Consider the following 17,155-nt stretch of genomic DNA (forward strand, 5'->3'; position numbering starts at 1 on the left):
TTCCTCCAAGAAGCAAAGAATTTCATATAATAGAAGGCTTAGGGTGTGCCAAAAAACATTTAAAAATTTAAAGACATGGAAAATCACATTAAAGGACATCCAAGTCCAGACTCGTCAAAGCACTCAATAAGAACTGCTTAAGTGAATAAACTTGTGTAAACACAATGAGACTTGAAAGGAAACTTATAAGATTCATAGTAGTGACAAAGCAAATGCCAAGTTGCCTTTATCCTTGAAACTTATCTCTATTACAACATTTTGAAAACTGTTTACATATGGATTAGTGGTCACCATATAATGGGTGAAAATTTAGAACAAGTGGGACACCGTCTATGTTATAACTTACTTTCACACTCTAGGAAAATATGGATCACTTGAAATTGTATCTGTAAGCATATTATTATTTACGTTTGATTTTTGGATGAACAAGATCATTGAATATGCATATTTGTGATCAATGAAATGCCACCTATATTACAATGTTCGGTAACAAAGGGATCAAAGGGAACCTTGTTCAACAGACTAGCCAACACACAAAACCTTGTTCAGTTGTCTCAAACACAGTCATTTCTTGAGACTTGGACTCATCAAATGCTAAAATTTTGAGAAGTACTATAAGGCACACAATCCACTACATGTGATTGTAGTCATAATGCTATTGAGAGCATGAAACAACTCTAATTAGTGCTTGGAGATAGCAAACTCTTAGAGAGGTTTGATAGGTCTAGATTGACCTTTCAAGCTAGGATTTTGATGAGTTGGTGCAAAAGGACCCCAATTACCCCCACCATTAGGCCACAATGGGCTTGAGATTTTGATAAGAGGCTGGGCCGTGATGGGAGTTAGGGTGAACACATAACGATTTTTGGAGGAGACATGGGGGAGGTTAATTGTCCCGAAGTTGCTATACTTAGTGGCAGTGGTGCATTGCTTTGGAGTGCTATATGAGCGTACTTTGGCACGGGCAGATTCAGTGAAGGCCATGTAGTTGGGAGCTCCAGAGAAACTGGAGACACTTAAGTCATCACAAAGGGACGAGTTGACAACACTATGGTGGGAGTTGAGGGTAGGCACACGATAAGAAGAGGCAAAGATGGGGGTGGAGGAGGAGGAGAGAGTGGTTTGCGGAGGGGCTAAGGGATGATGGGGTAAGGTTGAGGGGCAAGTTGATGCATGAATGGGATTCACAGAGTGAGGCAACATGTCGGCAATGGATATGGGATGGCGGTGGGGTTTGGTGGGGATGAGGGAGGAGGAACCAACAAGTAGTGAGTGATGAGGTAGTGATGTGCTGACATCTTTATTAAGGGAGGTGTGACGATTCTCCCAAGGATGGGTAGCCATCCAACGCTCCAACCAGTGCCACCCCCATTGTGAGCGAGCAATGGCCTACATCACAATGATCATCCGAACAACCCATATAAAACAGACCAATCCATTAAACTTACCGTGAGCAAACCTATCACCGTAAAGCTTTTGTACACACCTGATGGGAGAAGGCATAGGCCATAGCCCGCTCACGCTTGATAGAGGCCTCATGCTTTTTGCGCTCGCGAGCCAAGGTCACCTCGATTATTTGAATGTTGTCATCCCACCTCTGCCAAATCCAACCTCATGTGTTAATGTGTGGTTTTTCTATGGAGTGATTTTGCAAAAGTTAAGAACTCTTTGAGGCAACCTCAAAGACAACGAAGCTCTCTTTCTATTCTTTTCATTTCCTTTAAGGTCCATTGAGGGGCACCCTGCCCAAGACCAATGCTCCACATAGCAGGATTTGAACTCGCGCAGCCAACTGCGGACCTTATAAGCCGCTCTCTCTTTTTCTATTGTTGATGACCATAGAAGTTTCAAAGGTGGAAAAGGAAGGCACTCTTTTTGGCCTTTTAACTAGAGAATAATTTTGTGCCAAAAGTATGTACCGCTCGTTGGACGGTCTGCTCTGGGGGCGTGGAAGCGAGCAGCGGCGCCGCCGGAAGTGGGGCGCGCAGGCGCCTTACGAGCGCCTGCGCCCTCACCAACGCCTGCATGCACCGCATCGTTGCGTTGGCCTGCCCCTGCACCGCAGGGCTGCGCACAAGCGCATGGAGCCTCGCCACCCCTTTCAACGCCCGGACCGCCCTCCTCGCCTGCAAAACCACGGCAGCCCATAAATTAGCGCCTTCCATCCATGTTTCGCCTCCAAGTTCCTCCGCTGCCCGCGTTCAGCACCCACCAGATAGCCTCTGAAGACCGCCTGAATCCTCATCGCCGCCCATTCCCGCCGGCTCCGTCCTCTCGCCGCCGTTCCTTCTCCTGCTCCGCGCCCGTCGCTCCTCGTCAGCGTCACTACCTGCGCCGCTGCCTCTGCTGCCGCCACCGCTGCAGTGAACGCATGCTTGTTTTGCTTGTCTTTAGTCTGCCCGTAGCTCGCTAAGTTTGCGGGCTTGGCAGACTGAATGGCTGCTGCGGTTTCCTGCGTTACGATAGATCTTCCGAAGCCCCATCCAGTTTCGATGACCTGCTTGAAGGACTTTCTCTTGGGACACGGGAATGGCGAATTCTCATGAGAAGACATCAGCAGACCTGGAATGCATGGAAAGCAACCACACCCTTTGCTGTATGCTCTGGAACTCGTCATCTTTCAACTGAAGATGGAGTCTACCTGATTGACGACGCCTACACACAACTTGTCCCTCCACTCAACGCGACAATGCACACATCAAGATCCAAGTTTCGCTCTCCATATTTTCTTAACATACCTTCTCAAGAGCAATCAGTGTGGCTTCTATCTTTTCGTGTCTCACAAACGACTGGGATAGTGAAAAGATGTCTCCTTTTCTTGAAGTGTTTCGACGTTGAGAATTCCTTCTTCACGGCATTGATCCACTTCCCTTTAATCTTCCCCATTATGAACGCAGATAATTCCTGCGACACTTGCAAGATTGCCTCTGCATTGGCCGTTTCAACTACCGAGTACACAGCGGCACTGATATCGCCTGTGACCTTTAAATTAGTCTGTACCGAAGGGTGCAACTGCGGCGATGTGGACTTTACAGAGTCCTGTGAATGATACGGTGATACCTGAGGCAGAGGTCCCTTTCTCCTGTAGAACTAGGAGGGCTAAAATTCCAAACAAGGCAATATCATGAAAAGCATCGAGAACTTACACCTGTGAAGAAGGTAATTAGTCAAGTTTGTCTGCCGATCTGGCTGGAGACTTACGATTTATTCTAAGAGAAGAAGGATTAGAGAATGATGGAGGCCTCTGAATCCTCACATTGACGCAAACGCTAGAAAATCCACACCAAGAAACCACGAATGGAACGAAATGGATTCAAGGTGAAGTTCCGTAGGTGCGACCCGTCGCCCTTTGCCTCTTTTCAGCTTTCACAAACTTGAAGAAACTTGAACGGCTGCTGTTCGCAGCGTCGAGAAATCATCATCTTACGGTTTACGTTTAGAGGCGGACAGTGTGCTTCAGGAAATAATTGATCAGCCTTCAGAGGCGAGGAAGCGTTAGCTTGTAATTAATGATAAACGTGATGCTAGCTGATGATGGCAAGAGGTGTTCTTTACGACCCGCAACAACGACAGCATTTTCACCTCATGGAATCGTCCCGTCCACTCCACTCAATGAACCAAGTCCATTGCTTCAACTTGAAGCGATAAGATTAGTCACCTACCAGCCCATCTATGATAAGAGTAGTCACCAGCCGATCTATCTTCTATCGATGTCTTATGGATCTTTTTGGCCTAGCCTTAGCATCGATTCGTTTTGTGCAAAGCAGAAATTCCCTATTTTTGGTATTTTTCATTGCTTCGTTTGATGGGAAATGCGTGATTGGTGCACGTGATGTTGCACCCAATGAATGTCGGCCACCAAAGGCAATCCAAAGCCAAGTTCTCTTCTCTATGTTTAGAGATTGAGCTAATGTGCATTGTTGGGAGCGATAATGTTGCACCCAATGAATGTCGGCCACCAAAGGCAATCCAAAGCCAAGTTCTCTTCTCTATGTTTAGAGATTGAGCTAATGTGCATTGTTGGGAGCGATAATGTGCATGGCAGGAAGTTTGGCTTCAGTGGGCGCGTACTTGTGTTTGATGGCGCTCTAACTCTACCTCTTCATAGCCATTCCCTACCCAATGTCACTCGAACCATAATTTGTAGTTTCTTCTTTACTGTCGACAACTATTCATCTTCTTGATATCCCCCTTAGCAAGCGAACTCATCTTTCTTGAACTTCAACCTCCCTTAGTCGGCCAGCTATCTGTAATCTACAGATTATTGCTGCTTCCATCTTCCAATCCCACACTGAAAGTCTTTCTCCTTAGCTACATGGCTCAATGCCATAGAGAAGGCCAGGATCACAACCTTGAAGAGGTCAGCCAAGAGCTCAAGTATATGAAAATTTCTGATTTAGATCATGAGCGTGAAAGAATCAAAGAGCCTAAGGTCCAAGGGGAGGGTTAGAATATCTATAGTAGAGAGCCGGAGAATGCAACTTACAGCAGCGAAGAACTGGTCAAAGGAATAAACAATGATCCTCCCATGCATCAGAAAGGTTTCTCCGGAAGGTTCTAGTTTGATCAGTCTCCAGGAATACGTCTCCAGGAATACGACGATGAGAAGGTATCCACTAATGTCGGCTCCCATGTTCCTAGTGTCGAGGGCTACACAAAGAACAAGGATGATACTGTTCAGAAAATGTTGTTCAGGTGAAGATCCCCAGTTCAAGGGGGGGAAATGTCAGGGCCCAAGAGATGCCCTTAGCCCCCAACCACATAGGTACGAGAAGTTTCTTGCCATTCAGGGATGGAACGTTACTCCAGTGGGTGAGGGCCGACAGAATGAGTGTGACTCTAGTCGCAAAACGACATGGGCTTCAAAGAGTCGCATGATGATTCAACACCTAAGGACAACGACAATATCTCAACAGACCCAGGCTTGAATTATTATCCTGATTCCTACGGCGAAATCCTATCATTACTTCGATCTTACTGACCTTGGCTCAAAGGAGAATTCTGCACTTGAGAGGAATGACAAGACAATTGGGCAAGGACCGCTTGAGATGGGTGAGATCAAGCCGAATGAGGAGGTCACTTCACGCAGCTTGGAGTACAACAGCTCAGAGAAATCTGATACCTTTGGCGAGGGTGGTCAAGACCAGACTGAGATGCCTGCGTCGATTAATAGCAAGGGTTGCGAAGAGCAGATGAGCACAACTGAGTTTGGTGGTGAAGACGAGGTCAGCAGATCGAAGGAGCAGCAGGGAGAGAAAGGCATTGATGAAGCTAATCCGTAGTCTCCCTACACGGAGTACGATTTGAAGGAGGATTACCTTAAGAAAGGATATGGGGGGGAAAGGCTACGAGCCGAAATCTGTGGAGCTGCAAAGGCAAGCTAGCGAGCAGGAAGATGAGACAAACCAAGAAACATCCTCAACAAAGAGAGGCATTGGGTAGCAGCAAAGCTACCCTGCCATGCTGTAGTAGTAGAATTATGGGCAGCAAGAGAGTGAGCCTTCTTCCATGCATGGTACTAGCACCAAGGAGAAGCTCATAGAGAACTACATATTCAATCAAGTACACCAAGATTAGCAAATGGGTTAGGGCTGAGCATCACGATGTTGAGATTACACTATGTGCAGGGCACGATGAAGTAAGTGATTGTGGGTAGCTGAGTGCATCATTGCAAGCAAGAGTGTCAAATATGAAGTCGTAAACAATGCTACAAGCCGAGCAAAACCAATCTAAGGGGCTATTAGAGGCCATTCCCACTCATTGCTAGGTGAGCGAAAATGCCATGTAAAGTCGATTAGTTGCAAAAGAAATTAGCTACCGCTGGACTTTTCTGGAGCAAATCAACATTTGAATTACAGGGCATAGCATACGGTTCCTTGTAATTAGAAAGTCTTATCTTAGTCGGAATAAGGTCTTCTATCTCTGGCTTTGGCACAGCTGCCGTCAGCTTAGGAAACTTGAGCTATTGAGTTGCGAAGGTATGGGAGATACAAATACGTCCTCGTTTGTACATTATTGCGTGCATTGGAGAAATTCATTTACATAGGAGCAGAAAGTATTTATGGAGGGATTTTACTCTTAATTTCGGAGCATTGACCAACAGAAGAAATTCATATACGTAGGAGCCGCAGTATTTTTGGAGGTGCTTTACTCTTAATTTCGAAGCATTGTCTTGATTTAAAATCTCTAATAGTACATGATGGGCTTCGGCATCTCTTGCATAGATGCCGAGCATTAGAAGCTCTCGATTTTGAGGCCTCCACTTGATTTGAGCAATGAAGATTTGGTGGAAATTACTCAGAACTGCATTCTTTGAGAAGCTTGCATTTGCACAGCTATTGGTTGGCTATAGGAATGAGCTTGCAATCGCTGGCTTCCTTCATAAATATGAAATCAGAGGAGTTGACTCTTGTGCAAATGTGCAGGAACGCTGTTCAAATTTTCTCCCTCTTTTTCGTGCACCATCTCGGGGTAGGCCACATGAATGAGATTCATCTTGTTATCTTTTTCAAAATGTAAGGCCATCTTGGTGATATGTGAGTATTAGAGGGGTATTGAGGCCCCCTTGATTCGTAGGTGACACACAGATATAAGGAGAAATTCCATATACAATGGGAAGGAAAAATGGTATTTAATGCTCAATCGACCATGCAAAGCATATCCGATGGGCACGATACTACTGCTACCAATCTGCTACCACGAGGAAACTGATTTAGTTTATGCAAACAAAAAAAATGACGCAACTCATTAATGTGCCTTTAACAATCCACGGGAGCATGCTCGACCACATTTGGACAACCGCTTCGAATAAAGACGTGACACATGGAACAAAATTTATATATTGGTCCGACCATTCTTGCACTTACACCACAATTTCCTACAACAATAACACAATGCCACAAACAGAACAATAGCAAAAAAAAAAACCTAGAGAAAATGAATCGAGGGCAACAAAAAGTTTTTTTTTTCAAAAACAACATCTACATCTCTATGGGAGGCCAATTGAACAAAGTTCAACCTTGTTTGTCCATGGAAAGACCCAATAAAGAGGCATGAGAAAGGGAAAATATGCTTAGGTGTCAAGCTCTTTTTTCTCCGGTATGTTCTCTCCTATTTCGTTTAGCATATCCCTGCTTTCTCGTCTTTGAGTTCCACCCAAACCATTCCTTTTTTGTGGTTGTGTCAGATCCCCTGAAAATTTTGTCAGCTCCATTAACTATTCCATCATTGATGTCGAAGTTTCCCGAGCATATTTCAATAATCATTCCTGGCTTCAGCTTCAGCTCCGCTTGAAGCCCAACTATTTTCTTTGTGCGAGGTGGGATTGTGAGTTTCTTGTTGCATGTTTTGTGCTTGTGGTTAGTAGCTGGGAGAATGTGTGGTTGCCCCTACATCATTTTGTACACGTAGTTGTTGTGTTCATCCTTCGCTTTGTTTGTGTAGAACAAGTTTTTCTTTTGCATAAGTTGTTTCGAATAGCAATGTCCTCATTTGTTTGTTCTCCCACCCTTGTTTTGTTGAGGACTTTCAGGAAATGTCCTGGTTCTTGCCTTATAGGAGTCTTGAGTTCAACATAGTGTATGTGTGTAACAGGATCCCAGTATTGATGTTTGTCTCGGTTGTTAGGAGAAGACCCATGAGGCATGCTTGGCATAGGTCTCCTGATAGCAATATATCAACTACCTAGAATGGTTGGTCATGGTTGTCTTTAATTTCATGCATGTGCATATCTGCCCCAACGAATGTGTTTATACCCACCATGGAAATTTCATCAATGAGCAATAGCTCCACGTTCTTGTATTGTGCCGATATGTTTTGAAGCTTGTCTGCAGATAGTGGTATGTACATGTTTGATATCAATGGTAAGTGCAGTGCTACATGCATCATGATTCCTCCTATCCCCCTTGCCACTTTTCCTATGTATGCTAGTAGAAGCACTCTTGGGAGATCACTGTCACTTGTTTCCTGGTGGGAGTACACGTGTTGTAGTGCCTGCACAATGAGCATGGTTGTGAATATTTTACCGGAACCCGCATTGCTAGATAAGAACATGTATATTCTTTTATTGGCCTCAGTATTTTCTTTAGCATGATGTCATCGACTATTGCACGCTGCTTGTTGTTCGCTTGTCGGTACATTTTGTAGTACATATCGTTTGGGAGCACATTGTTTGGTTGTTGGTAGTTTTGTGGAGGGCGGGGATGATTTTTCATTGTATGAATTTCCCTTCCAATGTCAAACTTTTCGGACTCTGTTATTACTGTTATTGTGCTTGAAGTTGTGCTCCCCCCTTCATGGTTGCTTCTTTCAAGTATTTCATTGGAGTCTAGGTTGTATATGTACTTTTTTTGGTTGCTCATGACTGTTTCCTTGTTTGCAACGTATTTGTCATGCCACATCAGCTCTCCCTCCTCGAGTGAATGCTCATTCTTTTGGAATGGCAAGTACAAAAGGCATTTCTCTCGGTAATGATCCTCTGGCTTTGTGTTCTTATTGTAGTTGTTAAATCGGATTACTCTTGGTCATTTTCTTTGCTTCACGACACCATATTCCTATAGTTGAATTCGTTGGTGAAGCTGGTGAGGCATGTTTCTGCCAATGCTGAGCTATGCTTGATGTATTTGGAGACAATGTTGTCGAAGAAGATTTGAGTCACTCTGTGGGTCCAACTTTTGAAGCTCAGGCCATCACTTCAGAAGTAGTGTTCTTTCGTTTGCAGGGCTAGTGTTTATGTACGAAAACTCTCTTGTTGCACTAGTAAGGGGGATCGATAGGCAAAGGTAGACTGCTTGTTGTGCGCTAATGTGTTGCGCGTTGCCTACTTTTTTGATGCTCTCATTTGTAGGTTTGTTAGTTTGGATGCATTGAGCGATTGCCTCCTTGATAGCCTAGTTTGTTTCTTTGTCTATTTTTGTAATGTATGATGTGCAGTACGACACTGCGCCGTGGGGGTTTATGACAAATTGAATATCTGTATTTTCTTTCCATAACTTTGAGATTGTTGGGTTAAGGTTGTTTGTGTGTATGTCTTTTGGGTTCTTTGTAAGAACAATGTTGGCTCCTTGATGCTACTTCATAGTGCAAGAGTGTACTCTTCAATTCCTATTCCAATGGTTGAAAGAAATGTGTTGAAATCTTGCATTATTGTTTCTTTCTCAAGCAAACGAGCACTCACTCTCTTGAAGTTTTTCCTATGTATCTATTGGCATGGGTCGTTTTGAAGGGGTTCTAAAATGTGTGTTGTGTCCAATGGAGGCCTTGGGAAATTGAAACAGCAATGCTTGCTTTTCTTCGTGCATGTTTTCCTGTGGTTGTGTGTTTGAACGTCGCTAAGGCTGGTTGGTAACTTGGAGCTGTCTGTCGTGATGTGCTTGTTGACAAACTCAACAATTTTTGCATACTCGCTTTTATCATGCACTGGTGCATTCACAACCCAAAGCAACCCGTGGTCGTGCTGGCTACCCCTATTTTGGAGATTGATAACGAAGAAGTAATCAGCCACTAGTCCTACCATGGTTTCGTCTTACCGTAGGAGTGTCTTGAAACATTGGAATTTATGAGCATAGTACTGCGCTGTAGTGACAGGGTCTGACCGAATCATTTTCTGCACCTCAGTACTTATTGTTGTTGTTCAGTGGGCCGGGTCATTGTTTAGTATGCAGAGGCAAGAGAGTAGGCGCCCCTACTTTTTCTCGATTGTCGAGAAAGTAATTAAAAAAGTTGGTGGCCCAAGTTGCCTCAGCATTGCAAGAAAGTTTTTCTTGAGTTTTTGCTTGTAATCTGTGGATGTGCGTAGGCAAACAAAATCCTTGGACTATAGAAGCCACTCAATGTTTGTATGGCACACAAGTATTTTCATTGTTTTGAAGAACAAGTTCTGAATAGAGAAAGCAAAATGGTGGTCCTTGTTTTTGATCTCCCATTTCGCTATGTCTTGGTAGGCCATGTTTGGATGTGTGGTGTAGCTTCTTTCTTGGCCAAAGAAAAGTGTTGGAAACCCCAGCTCTTTGCAATTCTTGTCATAGAAAAGACTAAGTGGTTTAAAGCCTTCCGAAGGGGTGACCACTATCATTTTGTCTTCGTAATCAACTACTTGTTGCGTTGTGTACACCCCATGGATGAATGTGTCTGTCTCGTCAATGTCTTCCATCTCCTCCTCTTGATTTGCCTCCCTAGTATCACCTTTCTTCTACCTCAGCCCTTTGCATGTTCTCAATATGCCGCAACCAATCTGGGTTAATTTGGACCTTGTTCTATTTATACAATGGGCTTTCCAATAAGTCATGCAATGCACGCATGGTGATGTTTGGTTGTACGAGGCCACTAGTGTAGTTGTGATTGTACCGCAGTTGATGTTTTATAGCAACTATAACTGTTGCGCTGTTGTTAATGAATCACGATAATAATGTTTAAGCCCTTTCCATGTCTGTAAACACATTGATGACACTACCATGTAAGCCTAGCTCCCCTTCATACATAAGCTGGCGAATCTACGTGAAAGGAATTCTTATGGATACCAATCTTCCCTTCGTGCTGTGAACTTCGTGCTGCTTGTGAGGTGCGTGTTTTCTTCACAAAATTTGGGAGTTGCAATTGTGGCAAAGAGAGAAAAAGTGTTGCCCCTCTTTTGTATTGCTTTGTCTCCACAGCCCCTCTTGGTGCATGAATAGTTTGTCGTCACTTGTTGTGGGTCTTGTCTCTGTTTTGAATGAAAGTGACCCACAACATGAGCACGGTAATGCGGGGGTGTCTTTGATTTTGCAGATGTACCTGTCACGTGCTTTGTTTGTTGTTGTCATGCTCAATGTGTGGCTTCTCTTTTGTTTAAGCATGCAAGAGCCTTGAATGTTTGGGAGACTGTCGACAAATGGCCTGGTGAAGCTATCTTTTGGTTGGTCATCGTTTGCTACAGCGGCACTCTAGGTCCTGTAGATTTTGTTACAAATACTTTTAGCATTGTACTTATTTGTGTCATTTTTTGGGATAAATAATTCTGCGATTAGTCTGGCAGGCTCATCGGGTTGTGCCTTCATGATGTCCAATAAGAGCAAGGCCCCATGGATCAGCTATCTCCAACAACTGCATCAATTGATGTAAGTGTAATCTCCGATAGTCAGATGAACTGAGTGAATCTAGAAGGTGCCCTAGGGCACCCCCTGGCATCTGGAAACTCCCACTCCTAGAGTTTCGGGAGTTCTGGGCCAATTCCTGACTGCTCTTGCTTCCATTTTTGGAATTTGTAGCCTATTTCAGCTACCTCAGGCACACGCTATGACCTCTGCAGCAGCAACTCTAGGATGACCATGGGGACTACTCCTCCTTCTGGTCTATGTCACTCAGGGTGGAGATAGCCGGTCCATGGTGCCTTGCTCTAACGCTGCCTCTTCATCTGTTGTCCCAATGGTTGTACGCACGTTTCTTTTTAGTGGGGAGCAATAGGGTGATTGTTGGTGGAATGGTTGCTTCATTTAGCAAGAGCACGTGCTTGCTTTGTCCCCTTGGTACCCTTACATTCAATTCTTGAAAACCTATTGCACTACTCCACATATATACCTTGAAGCAGTGTCAAGTGCTGCATTCCGTCCTTAAACCACTTTACATCCAAAACATACACAAAGAAGCGTCGAAAGTCAAGCTTAATAATATCTTTGATTATGCCACAATAATCATCCATGGCTCCATTGGCTCCCTCAAAGCTAGCAATGACGCTGCAATCTTGTGTGTTTCTCTTATCATCAATCCGTTGTGTTTGAAAATGCTTGCCCTCACACCATATAGCATTGAACATAGTGCACTACACCAAGAAAAAATCAATTAAATAAGCAATCTAAATTATTGAAAGCTCCTAACTTATGCATAACATTTTATATACCGACCTTGCTCATGCATCCCCTAGCATACTCCCATTCTTCCATTGTGATATGCATCCCCTTGTCTTTCTCTGCTTTCTCCATTTCATCAAGTAGCCAATCCACATGAATATCCTTTGGAAGTGCTCTTAGATACTGAGGGTATGGCACACGAGATCCGTGGTGTGTACGAAAGAGGGGCATTTCTTCTTGTCTTCTTGCCTTTGCATCCTCAGTTGATCAATGAGAGGAATGCCATGACATGAGCTCTGCAATAGATTTGCACTTGAACATATGTTGGATGCGAGGGATTATGGGAAAATATCGCAGAACCTTACGAGTCACGTCCAAAGTTTTGAGATCTGCTCTATATCTTGCCTCTCCACAAGTAGGACACTCTCTTGCATCCTTGTGTAGTCCACGAAACAAAACGCAATCTTTGACACATGCGTGGATGTGCTTGTAATCTAATCCTCCAAGAGAGGTCACATGCCTTGCCATATCTCGAGGTCGGTAATTTATTCTCCCTTGGAAGCATTTTACACAATAGCCTGCATGTGAAGACCATAAATGAGGAAAAGCATTTGAGTTATTGACCCACTAGCATAATTCACCATGTTTGCAAGATAGACTTTAAAGCTTACTTGAGTAATTAGCATTCAAACTTGCATTGCTCCATCCATAGATGGTTTGCAAGTTTAGTAACTTAAGGGAGGCATGTAGAACAGAGAATGTGCACCCCTCAAACAGTGGAGTCGATGCTGCAGTAAAAAGATCATCCTCCTCCATGCTATCATCCCTCCCTTGATGGACATATAAATCTTGCACCATATCATCAAAAACCTCCTCCTCCACGGCTTCATGAGGTAATGGTGGAGGGCTACTATCACCATCACTCCATGCATCCGTAACGGTCCCTCTTGAAGATCCCTTCTCATATCACCGACGCTTCGCCTCCTCATGATGAGCATAGGGCAACATATGCGGGTGTGGCATTGCATCCTGTATCAAATTAAAACGGGATCATAACTCAAACATATGAACACCCATAGGTATCTCAATCAACCTTAACTTACAAACCCTTACCATGTTTACAGTCGCATCCCATTCTCCATACTTTGAGATGTGATTGAGTGTAATCTTGCATGCACGATACATGTTTCCTTGACATCGATCACACATACATTTGATTTTTTGCTCCAACCACATTTCGCGATGGTGGATACGGAGGGATTCATCCTCAGTGGAGCTATTGTTGAAGATGAAGACATCCTACAAACAAACAACCCAAAAAAATTTGCTTTTCTTCAAATATTTAATTTTAAACTCTGTGGCATGTCTAAAGGCGCGTCTAAAACCGTGTCTGTCTATTCTGTGGTGCACATCTACAAGCGCATCTAAAACCGCATCTATCTGTTCTGTGGTGCATGTCTACAAGCGCATCTAAAACTGCGTCTAATCTATGTAATTAGATGCGCTATTAGATGTGTCTATAGACACGGCTTTTAAACCTGCTTTTAGTGCGCTCGCTTCGCTTTTCTTCACATTACTTATACTTCGTGTGGCTTGCTTGCTTCGTTATTAGCAGATCCACAGTTTCGACGCTTAAGAGGAAGGCACCCATACTTACTTCCAAGCTTACACTTAAGAGGAAGGCACCCACAATTACTTCCAAGCTTAAAGGAGAGGAGGGCGAACAAGAAAGAGAAGAAACTTTGAAAAAGGAGAAGAACCTTCCATACCTCTATCCAAGGTAAGTCTTTTTGCAGTTGATCTTTTTTGGAAGTTTGCTCTCTTTGGATTTGTACTTTCTCGTATCCAAAAAACACATGATTTGGGTATCAGTGTTACGTTTGTGTGTCGGGCGCCTGTCCTTTTCTACTTTTTAGAGAAGTTCGTCTGTCAGAGTGCGTCTATAGGCGCATCTCAGAGCGCATCTAAAATCGCATCTACAAGCACGTCTATACGCAGGTCTAGCCTCTTTGCAGATACATACAGCCGCGTCTATAGATGCACTGCTATACGCAAAAATAAACGCGCTAATCAGACGCGTCTATAGATGTGCTCTGACAGTAATCCTCTCTTCCCTTCCCCTTTCTTCTTAGCTCATCAGTAATCATCTTTTTTTCTTTTTTCCAGTTCATCATGTGGCCAGGAAGCACTTCGGGCTCACCTGATCTCTGGGAGTCTATTTTTAGAGACTTACATAATCTTTTAAGACACCCTCCTAGTCCTGTGGAGTTATACGGGTATATGACGGGTACTCTTAACACCCCCCAAGAGTTGGCACTACAGACTCTAAACCACCCCACACCAGCTGAGATCACCCTAGCAGAGTCAGCACAGCCCAGCCCAGCCAGCTACACAGCGCAGGCCCATCTCCCATGCCATCTTATGCCCCTTCCCCCATGCCGTCTTATGCCCTTTCTGCCATGCCGTCTTATGTCCCTTCCCCCATGCCGTTAGGAGGTCCTTCTGTCTCACAGAGCCGTTGACATACTCCTGTGCAGTCGAGACTCGGTTCTCTAGCTACGAGTGGTCATCGTAGTCCCGTGTAGTCTCCAACTACGAGTGGCCAATGTACGAGCTCGACACAACACGATAGCAGGCATAGTAGCAGGGAGAGCAGTGGGGGATGCATGGCACAGTGCTTTGGGAGAGGTGGCAGTGGGGACGATGATGATTCAGATGATTTAGACGTGCCTCTGAGTAATGGTACGATATTCTATGACATCACTCAGACAGGAGACAGCTTGATGGATGCATGGGGGAAGGACATCATGGCCTTCATGCACTCTGTAATTGCTAACAATTACAGAGATTGCTTTATCCACTTCAAAGACCAGCCAAAGAGGTTGGCCGATATTGAGACCCTCGCTGCTGTTCGCTCTAGGTTTCCTAACCCCCCCCAATCGCCAGTTCATAGATAAATGGGCCAAGTCAAAGATTATTATGATACTTGGCAATAAAAGATCTTCGCTTAAGAGGCAGGCGCAGGCACTAGCGGAGCTTGCCAGGCTCGAGGGAGGTCAACCACCAAGGGGCCCGCCCCACACCGCTCATTATTGCATTTTGGAGTTGTAATGTTTTATATGGAATTGTAATTAAAATGTAGTTGGCTATAACAATTGAATTACATAATATGGAAATGGGATTCTTGTAACTATATAGCATACACAACATACACATCATTCCGTAAATTTTAAAAAATATATTATAAAGCGCGTCTATTAATGTGTTTATATATGCATCTATCTGTTCGAGAAGCATCTATTTGTGCATCTATAAACGTGTTTATATGGCCGCTTAAAAACACATCTATACACGTGTTTAACGATGTGTCTATCTTTTTTTAAAATTTTTAAGCAGAGCGTCTATTTCGCATGTGTCTGCTATATAGATGCACTGTTAGACGCAGGTCTCCAGACATGTAAATAGACGCACCGTAAGTTTTTCATTTAGTTTAGTATACGCGTCTGTGTGCGTGTCTATGGGTGCTTTGTCTTGTTGTGACTACAACAAGGATCATGAAATCAAAGACTCCGAGAGCATGACAGGCGCGCATGAAGGAGATGTTCTTTGTGACATACATGACAATCCCTTCATCTATGAACTCTTGCACCAATCTCGCATGGGTATGTTTTCTCTCAGTGACGAAGGTAAGCTGTGAAAAACCAAGTTGCATGTCATGGTCTTTTTTGTAGGTGTGGTTGAAAGTATGTAGAGTTTTTCAAGGTGCACTCACAGTGGCTCGGTCCTCAGCATTTGGCCCATCTACAATAATGATTTGGTTAGACGAGGGCCCATCCAAGTCTACTTTCACGATGACAAATGCTATCATCTCCATCAATGACATAAACGAAGCCTTGTTGGTCTCCACTTGGTTTGCTGCCCAGGGAGCATAGATTTTGATTGGCTTCTCAGGGACAAAAGATATTGTTCCATCAAACGGTTCACCCTTGATGACTGTGGTTGTTGCATCCACTTGCAAAGACACGTACGAGGTTCCACCCACTCCGGGGCTCTTCTTGGAGATGGTGGGTCCCTCTATCCTAAAGAAAGAATCAACCTGTAGTATGTCTTTCAGTTGCAACACATACGCATGTGGAACGTGCAAAGTAATAGTCTCGCAAAATTCTACATCAATTAAGTCAACTCACATGAACACGGGGTACGAGACATCACGGGCTTTGAAGGTGCCATACTGTGCAAGAACTTTCCCTTCGAACGCAAATCGGTATGGCATAAACTCAGACAATGATTCTATGGCAAGTACTGGGAGGTCATTAGGATGGCTTGATTGCAATTTGTGTGAGATGAACCCACCAAAATTTTAATGAGTCAACTGTGCAAACATTTTTAGGCCATCAAAATCAATCTAGTGGAGGCTAGACAGAGTAAGCGTAGAAGAAGATGGCGTGTCCTTGATTCTTGCATGAGTAACTTAAACAAAACCAGATTGACCTCATGGAGGCAAGATGAAGAAATGAAAGAAGAAGATGGTGTGTATCCAGGCTTGTTCTGCATCAAAGTACAAGGTACTATGCCTCCAAGTATTAACAGTGGGAGAAAGGTGCATTGGAACGAAGATGGAATATGTATGACTATGCGGTAGCACCTTTTGGTTCTGATAAAGGCTCAAGTCAATTGGTCATTTGTTGGTCTGAGGCACCAAGAGCTATCCGCAGGTAGGCTATTCACTGAAGAGCGAGATGCCTAACAGAGTGGCCAGAGATGGAACCCACATCGAAAAATGGAGTACATGAACAAACTAAAAGAAATTGGAGCGGGAGCACGGGAGGGGGCAGGCTTCCGAGAAGAAACACAATTAAACATGAGGAAGGAGGGAGACATACCTTCTGCACTATGGAAAGTGGCAAAGTGTAATATATGTAAGGCACATGGAAGCGGAGAGGTGAGAGCTGACGAGTCCATGGCTATGGCAGAGCAAGCTTGTCAAGGTTGGTTATGGCGGATGTGCAGAGAAGAAGAACAGTTGAAGACGAAAAGATGAAAGTCAATTTTGAACAGGAAGAAGAAGATGATGACTGATTGAGGTTTCTCAATAGCTGCTATATTTGATACTCGGGTATGCACAACAAAAGGCATAGACAGTGAGGCCGAGACTGAGCACCTTCATTTACAATTTGAGGAGGTATGTCCGATCTGGTTTCCATCTTCCACATATCTTCTTCGGCTAAATTAGCACGGTAGCGAGACGTTGCTTCTTGAGCACATCCTAGATGGGGTTTCGCGATGCTCATCATGTCTGCAAACCAACAAACAAAAAATCAAAATAAGAGAAA

At 44.0% G+C, this 17,155-nt stretch overlaps 1 protein-coding gene across 1 annotated transcript; it reads right to left on the reverse strand.

Moving 5' to 3' along the window:
• Positions 1 to 592: 592 nt before the first annotated feature.
• Positions 593 to 4,964, reverse strand: LOC147880898 (uncharacterized). The gene is made up of 9 exons (XM_087402176.1): positions 4,919 to 4,964; positions 4,487 to 4,650; positions 3,375 to 3,476; positions 2,784 to 3,039; positions 2,213 to 2,562; positions 1,920 to 2,126; positions 1,688 to 1,742; positions 1,487 to 1,611; positions 593 to 1,389 (listed from the first exon to the last, which is right to left on the reverse strand). The coding sequence occupies exons 1-9, from the start codon at positions 4,962 to 4,964 to the stop codon at positions 706 to 708; spliced, it is 1,989 nt and encodes a 662-aa protein (XP_087258302.1). The 3' UTR covers positions 593 to 705.
• Between the last annotated feature and the right edge of the window lie 12,191 nt (positions 4,965 to 17,155).

Source organism: Dipteris shenzhenensis, chromosome 31 (assembly GCF_047967505.1).
Source record: "Dipteris shenzhenensis isolate YYH24624 ecotype China chromosome 31, Dip_SZ_1.0, whole genome shotgun sequence".
Lineage (NCBI taxonomy): Eukaryota > Viridiplantae > Streptophyta > Polypodiopsida > Gleicheniales > Dipteridaceae > Dipteris > Dipteris shenzhenensis.